We start from the raw sequence: 17,121 nt of genomic DNA on the forward strand, positions 1-17,121 counted from the left end.
TAAATTACTGCTTGGCCCATTTGCTGTAGTTTCTTATTAGCTAGCTCTTACATATTAATTTAACCCATTTCTGTTAATCTGTGTATCTCCACGTGACTTTGGCTTACCGGGAAAAGTTTCTACATCTATCTCTGGCAGGGCTCCATGGCTTCTCTCTAACTCCACCTTTCTTTCTCCCCGCATTCAGTTTGGTTTTCCCCACCTACCTAAGTTATGCCCTGCTATAGGTCCAAAGCAGTTTCTTTATTCATTAACGGTAATCACAGCATACATAGGAGAAGCCCACATCAAGGAACTCACAGCTAAGAAGCACATGCATGAGCTTCTTGTGAAAAGACCCATAAGATAGTAAGCGAGCAGTGGGTATATGAGTAGTGACCTGAGAAACAGATTCACAGACTGCAAGATCTTTATCATAGTTTTTCTTTCTCTCAGGCTTAACAAGGAAAAGAAGCTTTCTGCAAATAACTGATAAAGCCACCTTTAGAAGCACTTCTCAGGCCCTCATGGAGTAGCTGAAATTTGTACTGCAAGGCCCTGCTTGCCTGCTGATCACCCAGAGTGATTGTCACCATGGCCAGTAAGAGGAAGTCCACCACCCCATGCATGATCCCAGTTAAGACCGTGGTGCTGCAAGGTGCTAGCACAGAGGCCCAGCCTGTGGAAACTTTGCCTGAAGGTCCCCAGAAGGATCTTCCCTCAGAGACCCCTGATGCCAGCAGCGAGGCAGCCCCAAACTCCAGCATCACTGATGGCTCTAACCTGGCAAATGGGCACCGGAGCACTTTGGATGGCTATGTGTATTCCTGTAAAGACTGTGACTTCAGGTCCCAGGACATGACCCAGTTTGTAGGGCATATGAACTCAGAGCACACAGACTTTAATAAAGACCCACATTTTATATGTACAGGTTGCAGTTTCCTGGCAAAAACCCCTGAGGGGCTTTCCTTACACAATGCCAAGTGTCACTCAGGGGAAGCCAGCTTTTTGTGGAATGTGACCAGGCCAGACAATCATGTAGTGGTGGAACAGAATGTCCCCGAGAACACTAGCACATCTGACCTAGCAAGTGAGTCTACTACTGCCGGGACTGATGGACAGGCTGAGATCATTATTACCAAGACACCAATCATGAAGATAATGAAAGGCAAAGCTGAAGCCAAGAAAATTCATATGCTTAAAGAAAATGCTCCCAATCAGCCTGTGGGTGAGGCCTTGCCAAAGCCATTGGCTGGGGAGGCAGAGGTTAAAGAGGGGGACCACACTTTCACCAATGGGGCAGCTCCAGTCAGTCAGGCACCTGCTAGCTCCTCAAAGCCCACTCATGCTGCCAATGGGCCCCTGATAGGAACAGTGCCAGTACTGCCAGCTGGTATAGCACAATTCCTCTCCCTCCAGCAGCAGCCCCCAGTACATGCCCAGCACCATACCCACCAGCCCCTACCCACATCCAAGGCCCTTCCGAAAGTCATGATCCCCCTGAGCAGCATCCCAACGTACAATGCAGCTATGGACTCCAACAGCTTTCTGAAGAACTCCTTCCACAAATTCCCCTACCCAACCAAAGCTGAGCTCTGTTACTTGACTGTAGTGACCAAGTATCCAGAAGAACAGCTTAAGATCTGGTTCACAGCCCAGAGGCTGAAGCAGGGAATCAGCTGGTCTCCTGAGGAGATTGAAGATGCCCGGAAAAAGATGTTCAATACAGTCATCCAGTCTGTGCCTCAACCCACTATCACAGTGCTAAACACCCCCCTTGTTGCCAGTACCGGCAATGTACAGCATCTCATCCAGGCCACTCTCCCAGGCCATGTTGTGGGACAGCCAGAGGGCACAGCAGGGGGCCTCCTGGTCACTCAGCCATTGATGGCCAATGGGTTACAGGCATCAAGCTCGTCTCTCCCTCTGACAACTGCATCTGTTCCCAAGCCATCTGTGGCACCCATCAACACCGTGTGTTCAAATACAGCATCAGCTGTAAAGGTAGTCAATGCAGCCCAGTCACTCCTCACAGCATGCCCCAGCATAACTTCCCAAGCCTTCCTTGATGCAAGCATCTACAAAAACAAGAAGTCTCACGAACAGCTGTCAGCTCTGAAAGGAAGCTTCTGTCGGAACCAGTTCCCTGGGCAGAGTGAAGTAGAACACCTGACCAAAGTGACGGGCCTCAGTACCAGAGAGGTGCGGAAGTGGTTCAGTGACCGGAGATACCACTGCCGGAACCTTAAGGGCTCCAGGGCCATGATGCCTGGTGAGCATGGCCCTGTTCTCATTGACCCTGTGCCAGAGGTGCCCTTCTCCCTGTCATCCAAAGTTCCAGAAGTGACCTGTATCCCAACAGCAACCTCACTAGCAAGCCACCCTGCCACCAAACGACAATCTTGGCACCAGACCCCAGACTTCACGCCAACCAAATACAAAGAGAGAGCCCCAGAGCAGCTGCGAGTGCTGGAGAGCAGCTTTGCACAAAACCCGCTTCCCCCTGAGGAAGAGCTGGACCGCCTGAGAAGTGAAACCAAAATGACCCGAAGGGAAATTGACGGCTGGTTCTCAGAGAGGCGGAAAAAAGTAAATGCTGACGAGACCAAGAAGACTGATGGGCAGGTACCTCAGGAGGAGGAGGGTGCTGAGGATGAGGGTGGAGATGAAGAGTTGGCCAGTGAGCTGAGGGTTCCTGGTGAAAATGGCTCTCCTGAAATGTTTCTTAGCCATACCTTGGCAGAGCGGAAGGTCAGCCCCATCAAAATCAACCTCAAGAACCTGCGGGTCACTGAAGCCAGTGGCAAGAATGAGCTTCCAGGGCTGGGTGTCTGTGAGCCCGAGGAAGATGGCTTGAACAAGCTAGTAGAACAGCCACCAGGCAAAGTGAGCTACAAAAAGACAGCACAGCAACGCCACTTGCTACGGCAGCTCTTTGTCCAGACACAGTGGCCAAGCAACCAGGACTATGACTCTATCATGGCCCAAACAGGACTGCCCCGGCCAGAGGTGGTACGCTGGTTCGGAGATAGCAGGTATGCCCTGAAGAATGGCCAGCTCAAGTGGTACGAAGACTATAAGAGGGGCAACTTCCCACCAGGTCTGCTCATCATTGCCCCTGGCAACCGAGAGCTGCTGCAAGATTATTACATGACACACAAGATGCTGTGTGAGGAAGACTTGCAGACCCTCTGTGACAAGACCCAGATGAGTGCCCAGCAGGTCAAGCAATGGTTTGCTGAGAAAATGGGTGAAGAGACTCGGGCTGTGGCAGATACAAGCAGTGAGGACAAGGGCCCTGGAACTGGAGAGCCTGTGGCAGTTCATAGAGTGCTGGGTGATGCCTATTCAGAGATGGCTGAAAACAGTGAATCATGGGAGCCAAGTGCTCCTGAGGCCAGCTCAGAGCTCTTTGACACTTCGAGTCCCCAGACTGGACGTCAGCTCGGTAAGGGGCTCGTGGGATCCATGCATGACCTTCCTCTGAATCTGAAGGAGGGTGCAGGCACAGAGTGGGTACGTACAGGTGGCAGGTACTGTTGCCTCTAAGGCTACCGGCAACCAGACTAATTCCTGAAGAGTAAGTCCCAGGGATCAGCTGGCAATAGAAGCCGTAGAAGTAAAAGGCTGAGAACTGAACTTTTGTTTTGGTTCCTGTGTTTATTTGTGGTGGTGTTTTTTATTTAAATCAGTGCAGGGGAGAGACATAATGAACTTAAAAGGACTCACACTCTTTTAGCCATTTCTTAGTATTGATTAAGATGTCATCTGAGTCACAAAGATCCTGGTCACTATGTGGAAGACAGGGTTAGGAGTTCAGAGGAAATTTAACTCAAATTGGCAGACAGAAGAGAATCTTTAATGGTCTCATTTATATGCATGTGTACGTGGTGCCCAAAAAAGTCAGAAGAGGGCATTGGATCCCCTGGAACTGGGGTTACAGGTGATTCTGACTTGCCATGTAGGTTCTGGGAATCAAACCAGGGTCTTTTGCAATAGCAGCAAATGCCCTTAGCTGATGATTAATCTCTGGCCCCACAGAGTGCTCTTTGTTTCCTAATGAAAATCTTATCTTAGGTTTGTGTTGTCTTTCCTGATGTGGAAGAAGTGTTTATCATAATGGAAAATGACCTTCTGTTTTAAGAAATAGGAAATCCAAAGCTTGAATTTCACCTTTTGGCTTTTCTGGACGGTGGTGTTTTAGTATTCAGAAGTAACATTAGATTTTAAGACACAGTTGTGAAGGTCACATCTTCGGGTTGTGATTTCCTATATTTTTGGTTCCTTCACTATCCCTTCACATTTGTCTCCTGATGAAATGCCCCATCCCAGAGCAGCCAGAACAAGCAGTCTGGAGGGAAGAGTGCTCAGAAGCTGATGTAGCCTGGCCAGCTGGGGCAGGAGGGCCGCGGTGACGAGGAAGTGTCTGTGGGATTGGACAGCTGTGCAGCTGCTCCTGGAGACTGCTGCTTCTGTGTGGGGCCCAACCAAGTACAACACTCTGCCTTGAGATCCTGGGGTATTTCCTGGACAATTTGCATTGTTTGCATACAATGCCTGGACATTTTTGTTTGCTTTAATCTAGGAACAGGGGTATGTATGTGTGCATAATCAAAACCAAATGGGGTCCCAAACCAAACTGTTTCTAGTGCTTTCCTGCCTCAGATAGTCAGACAAAGAGTAAGTACAGAGAAAGCCAATATAGCTTTATTATGATGAGAGCAAATACTTTGAATGAAACATTTATGACAGATAAGGATATTATATGTTGTTAAAATGACTGATAAAAGTTTTAACAGTTATTAATATACACACTAGTCCAAAAGTATATAAATAAAACATGGACAGAATTAAAGGGAAATAAGCAAAAATACTTGGAGACTTTTATACTGAATTTTCAGTAGTGGACATAAAACCCACAAAGAAGCCAGATAAGATAGCACAGGCCTAAGGCAGGAAGATCCCCTTGAGTTCACTGAGTTTATGACCAGACATGACAAAATAGTGAGAAATTATCAACACACACACACAAAGAAGCAGAAATCAAACAAAATCAGCAAGGAAATGGAAGACTTTTTAAATCAATATAAACTTAACCAGGTATGGTAACTCATGCCTGTAATCCTAGCACTTGGGAGGTGGAGGCAGGAGGCCTACTGCAAATTTGAGGCTAGGCTAAGCTATATAGTCAGGTCCTGGTTAGCTTAGGGGAAAGGAAAATATTACAGAAATAATAGATATAAATGGATCGATGGGTCTTCCAAGCAAGAGTGATAAAACACTTAAAAAAATACAGATGAGAACCTTCCAGACCTAGGATTAGGCAGAGGTTTCTTCTCCTTCTTCTCCTTCTCCTCCTCGTCCTCTTCCTCCTCCTCCTCCCCCTCCCCCTCCTTCCTCCTCCCTCCTCCCTCTCTTCTTCCCTCCCTCTTTCTCTTCCCTTTCTTTTGAGACAGAGTTTCTCTGTGTAAGAGCTCTGGCCGTCCTGGAACTTGCTTTGTAAACCAGGCTGGCTTCAAATTCACAGAGATCTGCCTACCTCTGCCTCTCTAGTGCTGGGCTTAAAAGTGTGTCCTACCACTGCCCAGCAGGCAGAGGTTTCTTAATTATGACAGCAAAAGCACTGGCAACAAAAAATAAATTGGATTACATCAACATTTGAAGATGTTGAGCTGGGCATACATGATGGCTCATACCTCTAAATCAGTATTTAGGAAGCAGAGACAAGATTATGAATTCCAGGCCAGCCTGGGATACATATAGCAAGACCCTATCTCAAAACAGCAAAACAAAGTTTTTTTTTAAGATTTTAAAATCCTTTTAAAGGTGTGGTGGCACATTCCTGTAATATCACCATTCTGGAGGCTGAAGGAGGAGAACTGAAAGTTTGAAGCAAGCCCTGGTCTATACGATGATGTCTCAATCAATCAATCAATAGCTTTTGTACATTAAATGGCATTCTCTCGAGCAGCATTTCTCAACCTGTCGGTCCCGACCCCTTTGAGAGTCACATGTCAGATATCCTGCATATCAGATATTTACACTATGATTTATAACAGTAACAAAATTAAAATTATGAAGTAGCAACGAAATAATTTTATGGTTGGGAGTCATAACACCATGAACTGTATTAAAGGGTCACAACACTGTGAAGGTTAAGGATCACTGAGCTAGAGAGTGAAAAGACAGCTGGCAGATGAGTGAGGATACCTGAGGATCATGCATCTAATAAAGAATATTAATACATAGAAGTACAGTTCAACAACAAACCATTAAAAATGGGTAAATTTAGTTAAATAGACATTTCTCCTAAGGAGAGAGTTACAAACTCCAGAAGATGGCCAGCATTTTGTGCTGGAGAGATGGCTCAGTGATTAAGAGCACTGGCTACTCTTGCAGAGAACTGGGTTCAGTTTCCAGTGCTTACATGGGAGCTCACAACCATTTTCAATTCCAGTCTCAGGAGATCCAATGTTCTCTTCTGGCCCCCATGGGGACTAAGCACCACAGGTAGTACACAGACTTAGATGCAGGCAAAATACTCATAGACATAAACATAATTTTTAAAAGACAATTTTTTAAAATGATGACTAGGGAAATGCATATGAAACTTACAGTGAGATTCCAGCTCACACTTAAATCCACTATTGCTAACATGTACACAAACAGAAAGTCACAGGCATTGATGAGGATGTGGGGATGTGAATGAAAAGTGATTAAACCTTGGAAATCTTCAGCAAGTCTCAAGAAGCTGAACCAAGACTTCTCAGCCAACCCAGAAGTCTCACTCCTAGCACTGAAAGGGGCCTAAAATGACATTGCGCACGATGTTCAAAGCAGCAGCAGCATTCACTGTTTCTAAAGGAAGGAAACATCCTGTGTCCACTGCCATAGGAATGGATAAACAAATGTGCTATATACATACAATGGAATATTATTCAACTATAAAAGATGTTGTAGCATTGAATGTGTCCAAAAGAAAAAAAAAGATGTTGATACATTGCACAACATGGATGGAACTTTACGTCAAGTGAAATAAGCCATTCACAAAAGACAAATTTTTTTTTATTTATTTTTTATTCTTTTTTAATTAAAATTTCCACCTGCTCCCCGTTTCCCATTTCCCTCCCCTCCTCCCAAATATTGCCCCCTCCCCCCACTCCCCTCCCCTTATCCCCACTCCTCTTCTCCTCCCCCCACACCATTCCCCCTCCCTCTCGATACTGAAGAGCAGTCCAAATTCTCTGCCCTGCGGGAAGACGAAGGTCTTCTATCTACGTCCAGGAAGGTGAGCTTCTAAACAGGCTAAGCTCCCACAAAGCCAGTTCATGTATTAGGATTGAAACCTAGTGCCATTGTCCTTGGCTTCTCATCAGCCTTCATTGTCCGCCATGTTCAGAGAGTCCGGAATCAACCCATGCTTATTCAGTCCCAGACCAGCTGGCCTTGGTGGGCTCCTAATAAATCAGTTCCACTGTCACAGTGGGTGGGTGCATCCCTCGTGGTCCTGATTTTTTGCTCTTGTTCTCCCTCCTTCTGCTCCTCATTTGGACCTTAAGAGCTCAGACCGTTGCTCCAAATTGAGAATCTGTCTCTACCTCGATCCATCGCCAGATGAAGGTTCTAAGGTGATATGCAAGATATTCATCAGTATAGGATAGGGTCATTTCAGGTTCCCTCTCCTTAGTTGCCCAAGGTACCAGCTGGGGACATATTCCTGGACACCTGCGAACCCCTCTAGAGTCAAGTCTCTTGCCAACCCTAAGATGGCTCCCTTAGATAGGATATATACTTCGCTGCTCCCGTATCCATCCTTCCTATATCCCAACCATCCCAATCCCCCGAGCTCCTCCCATCCTCCCCTTCTCATATTTCTCATCCCATTTCCCCTTTGCCCCATGCCACCTCACCCGCAAGTTCCCAGTTTTTGCCCTGCAATCTTGTCTACTTCCCCCTCTCCATGCGGATGACTATATGATTTTCTTTGGGTTCACTTTCTTATTTAACTTCTATAGGATCACACATTATATGCTTAATGTCTTTTATTTATGGCTAGAAACCGATTATGAGTGAGTACATCCCATGTTCCTCTTTTTGGGTCTGGGATACCTCACTCAGGATAGTGTTTTCTATTTCCATCCATTTGCACGCAAAATTCAAGAAGTCATTGTTTTTTACTGCTGAGTAGTACTCTAATATGTATATATTCCACACTTTCTTCATCCATTCCTCCATTGAAGGGCATCTAGGTTGTTTCCAGGTTTTGGCTATTACAAACAATGCTGCTATGAACATAGTTGAACAGATACTTTTGTCATTTGATGTGGCATCTCTTGGGTATATTCCCAATAGTGGTATTACTGGATCTTGGGGTAGGTTGATCCCAAATTTCCTGAGAAATCGCCACACTGATTTCCAAAGTGGTTGCACAAGTTTGCATTCCCACCAGCAATGAATGAGTGTGCCTCTTTCTCCACAACCTCTCCAGCAAAGGCTATCATTGGTGTTTTTGATTTTAGCCATTCTGACAGGTGTAAGATGGTATCTCAAAGTTGTTTTAATTTGCATTTCCCTTATCGCTAAGGAGGTTGAGCATGACCTTAGGTGTCTTTTGGCCATTTGAATTTCTTCTGTTGAGAATTCTCTGTTCAGATCAGTGCCCCATTTTTTTATTGGGTTCATTAGCATTTTAAAGTTTAGTTTCTTGAGTTCTTTATATATTTTGGTGATCAGACCTTTGTCTGTTGCAGGGTTGGTGAAGATCTTCTCCCAGTCAGTGGGTTGCCTTTTTGTCTTAGTGACAGTGTCCTTTGCTTTACAGAAGCTACTCAGTTTCAGGAGGTCCCATTTATTCAATGTTGCCCTTAATGTCTGTGCTGCTGGGGATAAACGTAGGAAGTGATCTCCTGTACCCATATGTTGTAGAGTACTTCCAACTTTTTCTTCTATCAGGTTCAGTGTGTTCAGACTAATATTGAGGTCTTTAATCCATTTGGACTTGAGTTTTGTGCATGGTGATAGATATGGATCTATTTTCATTCTTCTACACGTTGACAACCAGTTCTGCCAGCACCATTTGTTGAAGATGCTCTCTTTTTTCCATTGAATACTTTTAGCTCCTTTATCAAAAATTAGGTGTTCAACAAAAGACAAATATTGTATAATTCTATTATATGCAGTCTTTATAATAGCCAAATTTATGAAAATTGAAGGTAGAATGCAGGCTACTTCTCAGAAGAATTGGTAGTTATTAAGTAGTGGATGCATAACTTCTATTTATGGTGCTGAAAACTTTCTGAAAATGGTGAGGGTTCATAACTGAAATGTACATACTACTGAGCCATATGGCTGTAATGAGAAATTTAGTGTTAGGTATATTGTACCAAGATTTTTTTTAAAGCTGGAGATGGGGTGAGAGGGTGGAAATAACAGGCACGGCAGAACAGAGCAGACATGATAAGGGTAGCCATGCTCTTGTGGCAGCACTGCCTCCAAGGCTTCTGTTATCTGTACTCGGCTTCTTATGCTCCCCCACCAGCCTCAATGGAAAGGCCCGAACTGTACATAAGGGATGAGATTCTTGTGATCAGCTGCCCTTACCTTTATAAATAAAGATGTGAGCTACCAAGATGCCAGAGCTCAGGGCTCTTAGGGGCCAGGATGCAGGATTAACAGAATACAGGGGTAGCAGGCATCAGGGGTCTGTGGTTGTGGTGATGGGATAGGCTAGGTGATTAATAGGAGGCCAGGAAGTTGAAAGGCCTTGTCAGATTCAGCCAGCACCCTGTCCTCTGACTGGTGAAAGAGAGGACATGACATTACTTATGGAACTAAGCAATCCCTAAGACCAGTGATACTATCCAGGAGAGTGAGGACAGACTGGGCATCCCTGGAAACTGTACAAGTTGTAGCTGCCATAGAGTGACAGGTATATGTTTTCTCCTCAGAAACAGACTGAATTTGATCTGATGACTGTGAAGGACCGACCAGTCTGGGATGCTGTGTCTACCATGTGGAACGGCCAAACCTGCCATGCATCATTTTGATGGACAGCTGCCAGGCACCCAAGAGAGACTCTGGAGGCCTCATTGAGCCTGGAACCTGCCACCGCCCTAACCACCCTCTGCCTGATATTTCTAAGCAAGTAGCAAGCGGTTCTCATCAGCCCACCCTCCCACTGTGCAGGACCACTCCTTTGCTTCCCGGGGACAAAGCAGTTCAGATTACATAGACCTAGACCCAGAATCAAGTTTTTAGCATATACAGCTGCCTATATACTTTTAATAAAGCATCCAACTACAGACACTCTCAATCCATAGGAACTCGGGTTAGCAAAGCAGTACAGCTCTGACAATGCCATGTCTGTTCTCTGGGAAGCTGAGACTACAGGGGCCCACATCTTCTGTAGCAGCAGGAGTTATGTGTGTGCTCAGAACTGCTTGAGGCCCAGTCCTTCTTGCCTTCTCAAGGGAACAGAACTGTTAAAGAGACCCGCAACATTGAGTGGAGGCAAGCCACATTTTGTGCAAGGCTTGCCTGTGTTCTGGTTGATAGAGCCTGCTGTTATCCTCAATTCTGAGCACAGCCCAGCTATGAGATTACTACTGGATGCTTATCACTCTCGTTAGTTAACTGTAATTTTGATTTTTCATGGAGCTTAAATCATGGACCAACTTCTCCATTATCAGATCAGCTAAAGAAGCCATTTTTGTAAAGCCTAATGTACTGACCTATATGCTCCCTTCAGACTCCTTTAGAGAGAAAGGAAAGTGGGCATGGTAGAGCCGGTTGCTGTGGCTTTGGCCATCATAGTGCTCTCTCTCAATGCCTCCTGCGGGTCAGAAGGAAGTACACTGTGGCTGGTAGGAAGAGTGAAGCTGAAGGGCGTGGGAGTTTTTAAATGACCAGAGATGGAGTGGTCTTGAAAACAAAGACCTGCCACACACCAAGGGCCTGACCAATTACTGGTTTCGTAATCCAGAGGTGCTGGACATCACTGGATAGGTTCCTGTGAGGTGTTTTTAAAGTTTGAAATTTATATTCCCAACCTGGGAAACAAGAACTTACTTTTGCCTAAGCCTTGTGTCCTTTAGATTAAAATCACAAGAAAAGGTGCCTTTGAAACAATGGAAAACTTGCTTATGGAGCTGTACTAAATATTAAAGCCTCAGTGTCTCCAAGGCTGGCTTCTCCGAGAGCAGTGGATAAAGCAGGGCAGGGGAGAGACAAAGATGACAAACAGGATGTGTTATCCATGACCCCACTTACCTCTTGGAAACTCCACCAGTAGAGCCACAGGCAGAGCAAGAATTTTGACCAAGAAACAGCGGTTAACTTCTAGGTGTTGTCTTGGCTCCCTCACAGGGAGCCATAGGCTTTGCTTAGTCTGACGATGAGCATGGCGGCCTTCAGCCTTCTAGGAAAGAGGGCTTTCTCTGGAACCCAGAGCCCTGGAACCATTATAAGATGTTTCTCTTGCCTTTCCTGTCCCCATAGGGATGATCTCACATTTGTCTCAGATTGGGTTTTTTTTTTTTTTGACTACTTGGCAAGTTTTGCAGTCTATTTTTGTATTCTTTCTGTTTGGGGAGAGAAATTATTTGGCCCCAAACCTCGAGGAATTGGGAAGAATGGTGAGTGACTGCTTTCCTTCAGAGAACAGACACCTGAAAGTTTCCCTTCAGTGTTTGTTTACGTGCAGATCGGCATATCCACATATACAGTACACATACTTCTTTGATACTTACACAAACACATCTCATATACACATGAGCTTCATGTGGATGCCCAAGGGGAAAGTAGCCTGTATGTGAAGAGATGACAATACACTGGGCAGCTGGAGCAGCCGAGGAAGCCATCTTGTCTAAGAAAGCACCTGTGTCTCACCTGAGCCCAGATGCCTGCTGGCTTCACCTATACAGCCCTGCTCCACTAGCTGAATGTTAGAGTCTATGAAAAGGTCTGAACAATTGACAAGGAACAGAAAAACTAAATTACTTGGTGGACACTATGCTGGACACAGATAGCAGCCTGGGCTCGGGCACCAGACAGTCTTCTGGATGGGAAGTTGCAGTAACACTGGCCCAACACTCCTTTAACAGAGCTGGTGATGGCAAGACTGCCCAGGTAAGAAACCCAACAGATGAAATGGACCTTGTTTCTTCCTTTGCTTTAGGATGGGGGAGGGAAGTTGTGGCTTGGACCTTAGGTTGGTAGGTAATGATGAGGGAGGTGGTCATGGAGCAGGTGCTTCAGAGAAGAGCTCTGGGCGCCAAGCAGGAGTGCACTGGCAGAGAAGTAGGGTGTAAGTTGATGGTACCAGGTCTGTGGCTGCTATGTGACAGATCACAGTGGCCTCGTACAGTCAGAGGGTCAAGTTCTCTGTGTTGTCAGTAGAAGGCTGGCTGTGGGCTGCAGAGGTGGGATGGAGTATGCTTCTCCTGACAAAGCTTGCACTGTCAGATGGGTCTTGCCCCATCCTTTGCACTTACCATTCACTTGGACTTACAGAGGCAGTAAACGCTAAGTGTTCTCTGTTGTCTGCATTGTTTTATTTTTTTCTACTTACACAGGGTTGCAAGTTCAGTTTTAAACCAGATCCCATTCTAACAGAAATCTGAACTATAGGTTTTGCATATTATTTGATCAAAATGTTTTTTGATCATAGAGATTTTTCTTTGGGAATTGGGTGTGTCAGTGTGGGAAGTCCTTTCCCTGGATGGCTTGCCAGCACTTTGAGGTCACTAGTGACTGCTCTTCTACTTTTCTCTTGGCTGAGTGGCAGCAGCTTTCAGGTGAACAGAATACCTTAGCCTGAGGCATCCCTCCCTCTGGAAGCAGAATAATTGAGTGAGACCCAGTAGATACCTGCCTGTATCCTCCAGTCGTCACCATCTGACCTTGAATGTCTCCTACCTGGAAGCTTAGCACTCCCCAGGCCCAGATAGCTCTCAGAGAGTTTACTTACTCTGTCAGTAGCTATGCCACACCTGTGCCCCTTCCTCCTTGTCCCCTAGGACACCTGTCATACAGCTGCCTTGTGTGGAGCATGGGAGGCAGCCTTTCCGGTTAGAGTCTCTTGCATTGTCCCCCAGGTGACTGTTAAGTTATCCCTGTCTTGAGCCATTGCCTTTCATCTTCCTAGTCTCTGTATGGACCAAAATCCTCAGATTGGAGCAGCTCAGTCAGTTCAGAAATGAGCTAAGAAGAAAACCCTAAAACAAAACTTAGAATATGTGTTTTTCCTAAAGCCCCCACCTTTGGATTCAGTGTAGTTTCCCAGAGACTGTTGGTTCCATCCACCTTTGTGGAGGAATTTGTATCACATTCATTCGCAAGGCTCAACTGTCTGAAAGTCTTCTAGATACACGAAGGTCTTTGGTTAGCTCATCCTGGCCAAGGTTTAGCAGGGTGCCTGGTTTTCCTTACTCCAGACTAGAATCCCCTCTTCAGCATCCCTAACTTAGCTCCCTGTTCTTTTTCTCAAGAGCACACTGCTCACCACTATCCCGCCCAGACCTTTAGGGGGTGATTTCCATGTGTTCTAGCACTGGAGCCCACAGATTTTCTCTCAGCATAGCCCTTCCCTAGACTTCAATCTGAATTCGCCACACTGCCGTTTGTTCTGCCTTGGTTCAGTGGAGCAGGCAAAAGACTGCACAGTATACTCCAGGGCTCATGAGGCTGCTGGGCCTTCAGTGGAACAGCTGTGTTTGGCATTGAGTGGTGTGACAGACCTGGTCAGACTGCTCGCAGTTTGGATCGCTCCCTGGGTTATCAGAAGAAATACAAATGGAACTGAGTCCTCAGAATCCATTTTTGCTGCAGTCTGTGTTCCTAGTGCCTGGCCACTAAGGGTGACTGTGTGGAGTGACAAACCTACGTGCACTCAGAGCCCAGAGCCTGCACTTGGTCATGAAGTTCACTGGGTCTATGGTCTTAGGACTGAGAACCGGCTTTGGGGTCTGAATGCTTGTCAACACTAGCCAGCAATCCTATGGACATGGTCCTCTAGACTTGAAAAATACAGGTTGGTTTTTTTTAGCTCAGGTCTAGTAGGAACACCTCAAGCCCTCTGAAGCCTGGAGCAAGGGTGGAAATGAGACTAAGGCAGACTCCGGTTGCCAAAGGACAGAAGTAAGTACCTGCTTCCTTTGGTTTTATGATTTGCAGGGCTGAATGGATTCAGTGTAGTTATTGCTCTGTTGTCTCTGCCCTCCTTGAGCTAGACCTTGCTCTTATTCTGGCAGGAACCAGGCAGAGCAGGGAGAAAACAGCTATTTGGCAGGGACTGTTGGTTGCATGATGTCTTCCTGCTGTTTATAAGGGTGGGCGGATGGCAAGTCAGGACACCCAACAGGGACCTGCACATTTACCTGCTATCTGTGCCTCTTCTGTCAAGGGAGTGGTGTACTTTGCACATAGATGGGCACCTGTGTGTTAATAGCTTTTTTTGGCCAATGTCTTTTGACACGTATTCCCTTCTATGGAAGGTGGGTGATTTAGAATTACTCTATACAAGTGGAGTTGAAGGTAAAATGTCTATGATAAAGCCTGCTCAGACACTGAATATAGAAAGGGTTGCCAGTGCTTGATCCTTCCCAAGCAAGTCCCCAAAGAGACATTGTCCATCCAGTGAAAGTCTATTATAAAGTGGTCCCTGTTAACCCGCAGTTTGTGCTTAGAGATCTTGTCCCTAGCTCCTGCCCACACAGCTTAGTCTTGTTCATGTAGCTTTGTTAGCTCAGGGTCAGGGCCCCATGTGAGGAGGTTGGCTGCAGTGAGAGCCAGCAGGGTTCCAGCATGAGTTGGGTTGCTCCTTGTGAAATTGGGTGGGCTGAGGGCAGCAGTGGTCAGTAGGGCAGTGATCTCTCGCCCATGCTCCTGAGTAGCCTGCTTTGTTCAGTTTTGCCAGGAAGGTCAGACTGTGTCATAATGTTATTAAACAGAGAAAACTGGCCAACCTTTCTCTGGCCCCTGCTGACTATTGTTCTTTAGTTGTCCTAACACAACCCTTGGGGAAGTTGGGGAGGCTGCCAAGGACCTGCAGACTCCTTGCTGACAATGTCCTGGTTCCTGGTTCTCCAGCACCTGCTTTATGTTCTGATCTCAGTGTGGATGGCTTTGTCCTTGGGGGCCATACTGCTGAGAACTGTGACTGGGGGATGACTTGAACAGTCTGCCTTTGGTGTGCTTCCTGTCTCCCAGAAACAGCTGAAGTGATTACCCTGGTGCTAAATGAGAGTCACCTGCTACTGTGACCAGCTGTGAGAGGAAATTGAGAAATAGCTTGTCTGTCACATAGGCCTTTGTGGAATGGGAATTTTCTGTGTGGCCCTGGCTGGTCTGAAATTCACTTTGTAGACCAGACGACACTCTTCCTGCCTCTGCCTCCCAAGTACTGAGTTACAGGCAGGCATGGGCCACACCTTGCTGGAATGTGGGAATCCTTTACCCCAAGAAACATCTGAATATAAAGACGGCCTTGGCCTTTGGTGTGGGCTGTGTGTGGTGGGAGGTGCGGGGCTGACCTCCACGTAAGGTCCCCCATGGGGATGCTGCTATTTCTAAGATGCAAATTGCACATTTCCTAGATTTTGTATCTGCAAATTTGGATAAGGGATGGGATGAGGGACAAAACTGCTTATGTAGTTTGAAATGGGCCTCAGTGGTACTTCCAATCTTTTGACTGTTCCTAAATAAAAATGTACAGACATTTCTTATCTGCTGACTGTGTATGTGTGTGTGGTGGGGGGGGATTAATAAAAAGGTCAAAACCCTTCTATTGATTTACTTGTTTTTGCAAATCCAACTTTAAAATCGATAGATGTTGGGGCTTCCTTCAGTGCCCAGGGAAGACATTCCATTCACTTGTCTCCTGCCTTGCTGAGCTCACTGTGGTGGCCCCATGTGAACAACTATGGAGATTAAAACCCTGCTGAGTCAGCCAAGTCTGATCTTAGAGCCATAGGGCATGGGCAAGTTTCTTGTGTTCCTTTTTCTGGTGAGAAGAGTTGTTTGTCAGCAGAACATGCCATTTGCTAAGGAAGGCATGTCACTAGGCAGGAAGACCTAGGAGGCTTCTAGAGGACCAGGGTCAAACCCACACCTCCAAGACTCAAAGCAACTGAAATTTTGTTGGGATGACCATACTGGCCTATCTATCACATAAGGAAAAAGGGCTCCTAAAAGAAGCCCACCTGGGAAAGAACAAGGGGTAGCAGTTAAACAGCATTAGGGCCTGCTCCTTCCCAAGGCCAGTTTGGGTCCTCAAGGAGCTGCTTTGTGTTGGATGTAAAGGACCAGGTAGTGTAAAACCATGGAGCTGTCTCCTGAGGTCTTGGTGGGCAGATCCAGAACACACTGGGTGGAGATGGCGACGGCAGCCACCTGGAAGCTACCCGATTCCTAGTAAGAACAGGCTGGCATACATCCTCTGGAGAAGCCTCTAAGGGCCAGATCCATTTCATTAAAATATAAGGCAGGCTGGGCTTGTTTTGGTCACTAAGTTAGTTTGGCAAAGTAACCTCACGCTCATTCCCCCACTTTTCAATAGATCTGATAATGGACAAGTTGAACGAGAAGTGGTTGTCCAGTTTTCGTCCTCAGCTGAAGTTCAGGGTGAGTCTGACCAGAAGTGAGCCCCAGCTCTTTTTGCTAAGGGCCACAGGTACCTGTATATGAATTTTCTTAGTAAAGGCTGCAGACTGTTTCTGCCTTCTAATTCATGTTTTCAGTCTGTGGCAGGAGGCAGAATGTCCCTGACGTAGTCAGTGCTCTCTTGGTAAGTGTTCACTAGTGACCCCTCTATACTTGTCCCTGGCCTGCTAACCAAAAACGACACTTCTCTTGGCTTGTGTTCCTAGTACCACTGACTTCCTTTCCAACCCCACTCTTTTGGTTTCTTCCGCCAAAGCCAGTGGTTTTTAACCTGAGCACTCATTTTCATGCCCCAAGGAGTCTGTGAATATCCATACAAGGCCCCAGTATCAGTATTTCTCAGATGCACCTGAGGGTGTGATTAAGCACCACATAGCCGAGACTCTACAGGTCACAACCCACTGGATGGAAGGCAGTGTCACACAAGCTGTCACATGTAGGGACACACTACATGCATCAGGCAAGATAGCCACGAGGTGCCAA

The 17,121-nt window shown here is 46.3% G+C and overlaps 1 protein-coding gene across 9 annotated transcripts in view; it reads left to right on the forward strand.

The window, feature by feature from the left end:
- The window catches only part of Zhx3 (zinc fingers and homeoboxes 3), a 120,286-nt gene that overhangs the window by 96,985 nt on the left and 6,180 nt on the right, over positions 1-17,121 (forward strand). For 6 of the 9 annotated variants that reach the window (XM_057780689.1, XM_057780687.1, XM_057780688.1 and 3 more), the window contains 2 exons: positions 436-3,427; positions 9,927-15,723. In XM_057780689.1, coding sequence (XP_057636672.1) covers positions 574-3,427; positions 9,927-9,937 — 2,865 coding nt within the window. In that variant the 5' untranslated portion in view covers positions 436-573 and the 3' untranslated portion in view covers positions 9,938-15,723. Of the gene's footprint in view, positions 1-435; positions 3,428-9,926; positions 15,724-16,534; positions 16,771-17,121 lie in introns of those variants that run through there. The other 3 variants (XR_009057718.1, XR_009057720.1, XR_009057719.1) reach the window with 3 other exon arrangements.

Source organism: Chionomys nivalis, chromosome 9 (assembly GCF_950005125.1).
Source record: "Chionomys nivalis chromosome 9, mChiNiv1.1, whole genome shotgun sequence".
In the NCBI taxonomy this organism is placed as follows: domain Eukaryota; kingdom Metazoa; phylum Chordata; class Mammalia; order Rodentia; family Cricetidae; genus Chionomys; species Chionomys nivalis.